The 10,006-nt window shown below is 53.4% G+C and overlaps 3 protein-coding genes across 3 annotated transcripts; 2 read left to right on the forward strand and 1 right to left on the reverse strand.

Moving 5' to 3' along the window:
• Positions 1–1,116: 1,116 nt before the first annotated feature.
• On the forward strand, positions 1,117–2,787 carry PpBr36_09508 (uncharacterized protein; the record flags this gene model as incomplete). The annotated part of the gene is made up of 1 exon (XM_029896629.1): positions 1,117–2,787. The coding sequence occupies one exon, from the start codon at positions 1,117–1,119 to the stop codon at positions 2,785–2,787; it is 1,671 nt and encodes a 556-aa protein (XP_029744642.1).
• Positions 2,788–3,196: 409 nt separating this feature from the next.
• PpBr36_09509 (uncharacterized protein) lies at positions 3,197–4,885 on the reverse strand (the record flags this gene model as incomplete). Its single annotated transcript, XM_029896630.1, has 2 exons — positions 3,197–4,614; positions 4,699–4,885. 2 exons carry the CDS (start codon positions 4,883–4,885, stop codon positions 3,197–3,199), a joined length of 1,605 nt encoding a protein of 534 aa, XP_029744722.1.
• Positions 4,886–6,947: 2,062 nt separating this feature from the next.
• On the forward strand, positions 6,948–8,516 carry PpBr36_09510 (uncharacterized protein; the record flags this gene model as incomplete). The annotated part of the gene is made up of 1 exon (XM_029896631.1): positions 6,948–8,516. The coding sequence occupies one exon, from the start codon at positions 6,948–6,950 to the stop codon at positions 8,514–8,516; it is 1,569 nt and encodes a 522-aa protein (XP_029744939.1).
• Between the last annotated feature and the right edge of the window lie 1,490 nt (positions 8,517–10,006).

Below are 10,006 nucleotides of genomic sequence, written 5' to 3' on the forward strand. Positions count from 1 at the left end.
TTTTTTTTTCTCCGTGGGTTGCCGATATTTGCATAGGATATGCTGTCTACTTTGACCTTGTAGACCAATAGGCTCCTGAGTTGGACGGGTTGATGAAATTATACTCCTAATCACCTGGATAAGTAGAGTCGGGCATTTCCCCCTGCTCAGAGGGAATAAATATTACACTGAACATTACACTGAGCAGTAATTATGCAGCTCGGAAAACGCCTAATAAAATTACGAACGTGAGGATACCTGATCAGTTCCGAATCACATATCAGAGTCGAAAGGAATTCATACAGTCAGTAACATGACTTAATCGTTTATCTTTAGGGCTCGGTCGATCGGTCGTCCCAGTGTAAACACGATGATGGGTAACCAGTTTGTTTTGGCAGTTGCTCCTCATCAGTTATTGGGAGGGCTGTTGTGGGATAAACCCGGCTCATCTCTTTAGCTTTACTGCTTTGGGTCAACACCGTCCGTGTAAGACTACGTCATCCATGTTTTGACGGCTTTTTGCCAATTGGGCCCCTAAAAGTACCGCAAAAGCATGAGACGTTTATCATCAATGTTAGTTAATTTGTCCGGACTAGATAGCTAGACTAGTCTTCTGGCTATCTTGTTATAACATTTCACATGTTTTGATCATATATAGTTTGACGGTTCAAGGTATTGCCTCAGGATGGTGGACCCCAAAATGCCTCGGAAAGCAACAAAGAAAAAAAAATCGTCCCTAATCTCGGGCTGTTGTGATAGATGGGCATGACTTCAAGAGGTGACAGCGTTGTGACAGCCCTAGAACGTGTCTGGGGTATGGTATGCCCTTGACAAAGGGGTTTTGACTTGCGTGGATCATGGCCCCGCTTGGAGGGATCCCTTTTGGCATTGTTCCGACTCGTCAGCGTTACATGTACTTGCATTGCGTAAGAAAATAAGGTAGGATTGTTCTCAAGCTCTTTTGCTTTGCGGCTTGACCTGGTTGTTCCTTTTCTTCATTCCCATTCAACTTTCATGCTGCACAAAAGAGAGAGAGAGAGAGAGAGAGAGAGACAGGGAAAAAGGACAATAAGAGGTAGTACCAAAACGACCATAGGCCAGGAGCAGCAACACACAGGATCCACTTGATCAACAACAATGGCGACGACGGCGACGCCGGCCCGCATCATCACCGATGACCATGCCTTTCTTTCTCCCAGGAGGGCAAACAGTAGCGAAGCATCCCCTCTTCTGTCGCCAGCCGACTCCGACACGGCCCAAGATGACAACAGGAAACAAGCAGCTCTGCCGGTGCCGCACATCCACTACAAGAGGGTAGCCTTTTTGATCATGGCCTCGGTGTGCCTGATCGAGATGGCGGCGGTGACGATGCAGGCGCCGGTCAACGCGCTCATGGAGGACGTCATCTGCCGCGACAAGCTCTCCCTCCCACCGGCGGCGTCCAAGTCGAGGCCCTTGACGCTCGCCGACGACCCGCGCTGCAAGTCGTCCGACGTGCAGGGCGAGCTGGCCATGATGCGCGGGTGGCAGACGGCCCTGGAGACGCTGCCCAGCATCCTGTGCGCCGTGCCCTACGCCATGCTGGCCGACCGCGCCGGCCGCAAGCCCGTCCTCCTCCTCGCCTACCTGGGCCTCCTGCTCTCCATCTTTTGGCAGGCCGCCGTCCTGCTGCTCAGCACCCGCGGCCTCGTCCCGCTGTGGACCATCTACCTCGCCTCCCTGTGGACCTTTATCGGCGCCTTTTCGTGCACCGGCCCCGCCATGCTCTTCACCATCCTCGGCGACATCTGCCCGCCCGCCGAGCGCGCCGCCGCCTTCTTCCGCGTCAGCGTCGCCCTTCTCGTCGGCGAGCTGATCGGCAGCCCCCTCGCCGGCGCCCTCATGAAGGTCGGCGGGCCCTGGCTGCCCATCGGCGTCTCGCTCGTCGGCTGCGCCATCAGCTTCGGGCTGGTGTTTTTTGTGCCCGAGACGCTGGAAGAAGGCCGCGAGGAGGAGGAGGATGACAATGACGACGGCGACGACGATGACAACAACAACAACAACAACAACAACAACGGCCCAAGCAAGCAGAAACGCGCCCCCTTGACGCTCAGGTCGGCGGCCAGACTCGCAGCCGCCAGCTTCCGCGAGCTGTGGGACTTTGCCGTGGCGCACACGGAACTCCTGGCGCTCATGGTGCCGATGGCGATGTTCGTGCTGGGCCGCATGGTGCAGGACGCGCTGCTGCAGTACGCGACGAAGCGGTACGGCATCGGCTGGTCGGACGCGTCGATGCTGGTGGCGGCGCGGGCGGCGGCGAACCTGCTGCTCTTCGCGGTCGTGTTCCCCTACATCTCGCACGTGCTGACCACCAAGAGCCGCCTGCCGACGCCGGCCAAGGACCTGCTCATGGCGCGCTGGACGGGCGCCATCGGGGCCGCGGGCTCGTTCCTCGTCGCCCTGTCGTCGACGCCCGCCCTCTTCGCCGCCTCGCTGGCCGTCTTCTCCGTCGGCACCGGCTTCTCGCCCGTCCTGAGGTCGCTGCTCAACACCCTCGTCGAGCAGCGCCACCTGGCCATGGTCAACAGCCTCGTGTCCTTCCTCGAGCTGCTCGGCACCTTCTTCGCCGGCCCCGTGCTCAGCAAGGCCCTGAGCGTCGGCATCGAGCTCGGCGGCGCCTGGGTCGGCCTGCCCTTCTTCGCCGCCGGTTGCAGCCTGTCGCTGAGCGCCGGCCTGGTGTGGATTTACAGGCTGCCCAAGGCGCCCAAGGGCGTTCGCGGCGGTGCCGATGAAGCCCTGGTTGATGGTGGCGGTGCTCACCGATGCTAGACTACTGTAGATCTGGTTGTAGTTGAACGCTTGTTTTGATAGGGCCTTAATTTCTTTTTCTTTTCTTTTTTTCTCTTTTTAATTTTGTTTCTTTCTTTTGTTACATATAGACCCGCTCATGGTACTGATTGCATGTTTATAGATCGGTCTGGTAGAGATCATTTAGTAGTACATTATAAAACCTGCCATTCTGAGTTTATGCAAGACAAGTCCCTAGGGAGTAAACACAACCACTCCCATGTGTAACTCAAGCCACGACAATGACCAAGAACAAAATATCAAGGGGGGGTATCTAACAATCAGATCATTTTCAATTACTCCCAACCAGGGTCGGCTTCTTCCATCATTCGTAACAAATCAAAAGCACCGCCCAACCCATCTCACGCATCTAAAAAAAAAAAAAAAAAGATCACCTTACGTGCACCTTGCGGTACCGAATCACCTCCTCGCCATCCTCGTCCATGATCCTCTCGGCCTCGATCCGGTAGCCTCCCAGCTTGGGCCACAGCTTGGTCCACACGGCCCAGTAAGCTGCACCGAGGAGCAGGACGCCGACGCCGACGATGGGGAAGACGTAGTACGGGTAGCCGTCCTCGTTCCAGCTCGTCTCGGGCGGGATGAAAGGCACGATGGCGAGGAACGCGTTGGCCAAGAGGTAGAGGATGCTGATCGGCAGGTAAGTGTGCCAGGGGCTGGACCAGTTCTCCCTCTTGCTGAACTGCAGGTAGATGAGGCCGGCGGCGACGAAAGCGTTGATCCAGGCGCCAGGGTACGTGTACAGGTTGACGATGAAGTTGTAGGCCGAACCGGCGGGCGGCGCGAGCAGCACAATCACCGTCACGATCCAGTGCAGGAAGAGAGCGGCCGCCGGGGTGCCAAAGGGCTTGGTCGAGGCCCAGAAGCGGCTAAACGGCAGCAGACCCTCTTTGCCAAACTCCTGATTCAAACGGGCGTGCGCGAAACTGACGGCCAGGACGTTGCCGAGGTTGGACAGGGCGACAAATGCCGGCAGAGCGGTGCCGCCGGCTCGAACCCCAAACACGTTGCGGAAGAAGATGCCGGCCACAATGACCTCCGACTTGGCCAGATCCGACTTGGGAATGGCGGCAAAGTAGGCAACGTTGGCCAGGACGTAGAGGATGGTGGTGCCGCCGACGGCAAGGGGCATGGCGACGGCGAGCGTCTTTCGTGGGTTCTTCAGCTCGCCGACGACGTAGTTGGCGTTCTCCCAGCCCTTGAAGCTGTAGATGATGTTGAGGAGCGCGTTCGAGTATGCGTACGCGCCGCCACCGCTGTAGCCGTCTCCGGACTGGATGGCGAAGGCGTTGTCAAAGTTGCGCGGGTCGTCGACCAGTCTGTGGCCAGCCAGGGCGGCGAAACCCGAGAAAACAATGAGTAGCAGGATGACGACCTTGAAGATGCCCAGGACGTTGAACAAGCGGATACCCCACTTGGGCAACACGACGTGCATCAAGATGGCAAAGGTGACGCAGGCCACGGCAATACCACGGGCCTGCCAGTTGTCCGGGGTGATCTCACCGAGACCGCCGGCGGCGAAGAGGACGTAGCGGCCAAAAGCGAGCGAGTTGCCCGACGAAAAGCCCAGCAGGATCATCTGAGCGGCGAGGACACAGGTAGCCAGGTACCTGGGGTGCCGGTACGCTCGCTCGAGGTAGTTCTTCTCGCCACCAGATCTGGGGATGGCGAGGCCAAACTCCAAAAAGACCGAGATGCCGGCAAAAGTGAGTATGCCGCCGATGACCCAGAGCATCAATGAGATACCGACAGAGCCGGTGGCTGCAAAGATGCTTGAAGGGGTTGAGAAGACTAGATGGTGGAATGAGGGTTAGATCCAAGGCCATGGGGGGGTGTTTTGGCGATAAATGTCAAGGCATCAAAGTCTATGCTTACTTCCGGTACCAATCATCTTGTTAAGAATGAGAAACACTGCTCCGGTAACTCCAAGCTTGCGCTTCTCATCAACGTGGAATTTGGCGACCCCAGCGATTTCCGCCTCGCTGTCGCCGACGTTGACCCGCTCATCACTGTATTCTTTGAGGACTTCTTTGTCCTGCTCCTGTGATAATGGAGCTGACATGATATTTGGCGGATAATCGAGTCAAAATTTGCTCTCGTCTCTTGCTGATATCTGGCGTGGTCCGGCTGACAAAGACCAGCTATAAGATTTGCTCGATGTCCACTAAATATATCAAGGGTCTTGTGATCTTGGTCGCATGTCAGTCCGTTGGGCAAACTAGAAGGAACAAACAAGCTACGGCAAAGGCGCGGGCCACGGCCAATGTTTGATCAGTAAAAGCGAGGGAAAAAAAAATAACAAAAAGACAAACCTCTGATGGATTTCAACCCGCACCCGCTACAATTGGGAGGCGACATGATTTGCTTTTTATATGAGGGTACCAAGGCTGCATGCCAAGACAGTTCGTTGATGACGGAAAATTTTCAAAAGTGTAATCCAATATCCACGCAGAATGGCAAGTCCACGACGGGCTTGTTTCTACTGTAATATGCAGAGACTGCAAAAAAAGTCAGGGGAGGGGGGTTGTCGGCACGCAATTGTCCATGGCCTTGACGCAAATCTTTGCAATGGGAAGGTCAATGTGGGCGTCGGGTCAACTGGGTTACCACCCCGTCGATCGGGCCTTCTCGATTATGGCGTATAGCTTGGCAATGCCATGGGGGTCAGTCAGCCCCCGCACTATTCTGCTATTCTGGCAGCCTTCCCGCGCAACCAAGTACTGACTGCCTTGTGACCTGGAGTAGCCAATAAGCCCTCTGCTTGTTGAGGTGCGGGGGTTGATGTCATTCAGCATCAGAATGCATGTGTTTTTTTTTTTTTTTTTTTCTTCTTCTTCTTCTTCTTTTGCACCAACGCTGAAGAAAGAAATGCCTGCCTCGCAGTAGTTTGGAGCTTCCACTGGTCGCTAGATTAAATGAAAAGGTTCACCCCGGCCGGAGTTCAATCAGGGTTCCGGCTCTTGGGTGTACGTAGTAGTTCAATCCCCAAAATGCTTCCATATTTGTATTAGCGTCGATTGCGTGATCGGCCACTGTCATGCACCAGGTCTTGGCTTTATTTCTCTCCTCATCGCCAGGCCTTCCTCACCCGACCAACAGTCATCATCAGTTCTCGCATGACGCTTTTTGTCGACCTACCCTGCTGTCGAAATCCAGACCAACAATCCTTTCGCAGTGAGCGACTTGGGTGCTCCTTTCAACTCTGCCATTTTTTTCAGTACACAATATGCCTAACACCCTAAATGCTGTCACTGGTTGTTTCTTGGTATCATTGATGATTTACAAGGTCCTAAATCGTCTTGTATACGGACCGATCTGAACTTTGATATCAGGGAAAGCATTTGACCAGAGTTATTACCAAAGGCATTTCGGCATGTCGAAACAAACTTTTGACACCACTCGGCTGCCATATTCCCGACAATGAAGCCGACCAATCATGGTCACGGACTGCCATGGGATTGTTCTACTTTGCATTTTTCACTTGCTCAGTACCACCCGCAATGCTGGCTTTGTTGGCAAAGTGGCCAATCCATCCCACTGGCAACTGGCCTGGAAAGTTAGCTCATGTTTCCGTGCCGTCGTGGAAAGTGAGGAAACATTCCTTCTTACCTTGCTTGGCCGTGAATCATATACCCAAGTTCCCTGTTGGGTCAAGAGCTACTTCGAGCTTGCACATGCCGGTGGCTACGTGGTCGAAAGGGAGATGCGTTTTGCATTCAATCGTTAGATCCCAACTATAACAACTACCGTAGAGTAGAGTTATGCCTTACGCCAGGATCGAGCATTAAAGGGAGGAATATCTCAACATTAACCCGCTAGGCTGGAGCTTAGATCGTTACATGCTCGGCACGTTGCGACGTTTTGTTAGCATTCCGGCGGCGACACGCTTGGCTGTGACAGGGAAAGGGAGAAAGCCAGAAAATCTTGTATGGCCTCATTCGTTTTCGCTTGTGCGAATACGAACGGGAATCCCGAGCTGTTCTCCCAGTAAGCTCCTGAAAGACCCGCAATATAAAAAGGAACACTCGGGATTTGTGCCATTAACACAGTTATAGGCAATGTTTGTCAAACGGGAACGTAGATATACTTCATCTTGACACCACCCCCTTTAGGTCACACTGGATATGTTTGAAATTTTGTTCAGACCAGCCGTCACAGCGCCATTGGTGCTGTTGACCTGCTACATAATCTACAACTGCTTTTTCAAGTCAAGCAAACTGCAGGACATTCCTATTGCGGGTACGCGGGAGGGAGATTGGTTCCCTTACTGGCAGGCAAAGTGGCGCAACACTCTGGACAGCAAGAATGCACTCAATTCTGCGTATAGGCAGTTCAAGGATCAACCGTATCGCCTCCCAGTGGCTGGCGGCATGGGCGAAACGGTGGTGCTGCCCAAGAAGTGGACAAGTTTTGTCGCGTCCCAGCCCGATGATGTTCTCAGCCTATACAAGCAAGCCGCCGAATTTTTCCAGCTCGATCACACGTTTTTGGACAACAAGTTTCACAGCCCACCGGTGCATGTGGATCTTATAGCCAGGGACCTAACGAAGCAGATCGGAAACTTGGTGACCGAAATGGAAGAAGAAACTCGGCTAGCTCTCAACAAGGAGTGGGCTATGCCGGACGCCTGGACCGATGTCAGAGTCTACGACACGGTTCAAACAATGCTGGGAATGGTGACAGCCCGCGTCGCCTACGGGAAGACCCTCTCGCGCGAGCCTGGACTTTTCAAGCTGTCCATGGAGTGTGTGCAACGATCATTCGTGTGCGGAGTGGCGCTGCACTATACTTGGACCCTTTTCCGACCGGTCCTCGCTCCGCTGTTGATGATCCCTGTCAAGATAACAAACCGCAAGTTCCGCAAGATCGTGGCGCCGGAGATCAGGCGCCGGCTCGCCGACTGGGACTGTCGCCACACCGACATAGAGAACCAGAAGGACGTGTCCGGGTCCGAACCCAACGATTACCTGCAGTGGGCCATACGGCATGCCAAAGAGTTGGGCGATCCTTATCTCTGGAGAGAGGACGTCCTGGCCAGCCGTCTCCTGATACTCAACTTTGTCTCGATTCACACGAGCACTTTCACCCTTACGCACGTGATCCTGGACCTCGCCTCGTGCGACCAGGGCGTCGTTGAGGAGCTGCGCGAGGAAATAACATCAGTCTTGGCCGAGCACGGCGGCGAATGGAGCAAAAAGGCCCTGAACAAGATGGAAAAGCTCGATTCGACGTTGCGGGAATCGGCGCGCCTCAACTCCCTGGTCACCATCGGCAGCAACCGGCTCATCATCTCGCCGCAGGGCCTGACTCTGCCCAACGGCCAGACCCTGCCCATGGGCGTCAACATCATGCTGCAGGCGTACCCGGTCCTGCACGACGACGTCGTCTACCCGGACGCCGGGACTTTTAGGCCGTTTCGGTTCGCTCAGGCGAGGCGCGACGAGAGCGTCGACTACGTCCAGCGCGCGCGCAACTCGTTCGCCACGACCAGCGCCGACTTCCTGGCCTTTGGGCACGGGCGGCACGCATGTCCGGGGAGGTTCTTTGCCGCGGCGGAGCTCAAGCTCATGCTGGCGCACATACTGCTCGATTACGACATCGAGACGAGACAGAGGCCGAGGAACAAGTGGTATGGTGTCAGCAGGACGCCGGACATGGAGGCTACCGTCAGGATCCGGCGGAGGAAGAAGTAGTGAGGACCGGGGGATGAAACTAGGGATTTTATATGTGTTTGCTCAGGCTGTGTCTTGTAAAGTCGGGTTTGTGCACTTTCTATTTAAAAAACTGGGCCTCCCTTTTTAAAGGCAGATGCAAGTCTATACTACCTGACCCCTATGCTAAAACTGTCAAGTTGAGAGAAAAAAAAAAAAAAAAAATCTACAGCCAGAACTGAGTATGTCACAAATCAAAAGTTACAGAATTAGGAGAAAAGTTATCGAGTATTAGACTATTATCCAACGCCTTGACCCTCTCAGCCGAGCCGATAGGGCAGGCTTGGTTTACGCATGCTAGGTGGGCACAGGCGCCAAGGGAAGCTTGGACCAAAAAATGAGGCCATGTTATGGAAGCCAAGACGTAGAATAAAAAGTGAAAAAGAAAAGAAAAAGAATTAAGAAACAAATCTGCAATGTTTCCTGGTCTTGGTGTTGTACGGAAGCGGCTTGGCGCGGCCGCAGTAGCAAAACCAGTGATAAAAGCCGTGCAAAAAAGAAGAAGAAAAAAAGAAGCCACAAGGGTTCGTACGGGTTTGCTTTTGATTTCAGGAGGCGGAAACGCCACAGTCGAAACTTCGGCTACCTATTGAGGCGGACCCGGCTCGCTTCCAGGGTAACCGCAAACCCCCCGGATGCCGATGTTCGCCTCCACTGTTGGAATATTCTGGGTCGGACTGTCGAAAAAAAAAAAGTTCTTTGACCTGAGCAGACTAGAACTAGACGTGGTGTTTTTTTTTTTTTTTTTTTTTCTCTTCATGTGTGCTGAAGAAAATGCAAAAAGCACCGAGGCTAACTTTGGCTTTTTTTCCCCCCGTATAGACTCGTATATAAGGGTTGCATTGATGGAAAGACGGGTGGTTGCAGACGTCGCGATGTTATCTGGTTCTGGTTCTGGTACAGTACAGCACTGCAGACGTTGCATTGGGACACGCTGCACGCACGGAGTGGAGTTTGATCGAGATTGGGCAGCTATGCTCCTACTGTACATAGCTAAGACAATACCTATACTGCTTGTCCGTTATCAATTCACCACCTTTACCAAGTACTAATTAATCACTAGCTAGCTGTTTTATTACCTGTCATATTTTCCCTAATATCCACCATCGGCATAAAGCTTCTGTCAAGGCGCCTGAAGAATGGGACCCTCTTTCATCTAAAGTTGTTCCGAATGGAAGATTAATAGTTTAATTCGTATCAGTGCATGTGGGGTTTCCACACGACACCATCGCACCTCTTTAACTTTGCGCCCATGTGTGCGTGTGCGTGTGCGTGCGTGCGTGGCTCCCGAGTTTGTGCGGGCTTCCCGTTGCATTTCGTTGATCTCGGCTGTCTTTGCTAGTCGAGTGCTAGAGTATGATGAACCCACCTTGTACGTTGATATGAGATCTACAATGCAAGTACTTTAGGTAGTGCGTAGTAATGAAATTAGCGTCGCAGATTTCCTGTTTTGGCACTTTATCCTTTATTTG

Source organism: Pyricularia pennisetigena (assembly GCF_004337985.1).
Source record: "Pyricularia pennisetigena strain Br36 chromosome 7 map unlocalized Pyricularia_pennisetigena_Br36_Scf_8, whole genome shotgun sequence".
NCBI classification, from domain to species: domain Eukaryota; kingdom Fungi; phylum Ascomycota; class Sordariomycetes; order Magnaporthales; family Pyriculariaceae; genus Pyricularia; species Pyricularia pennisetigena.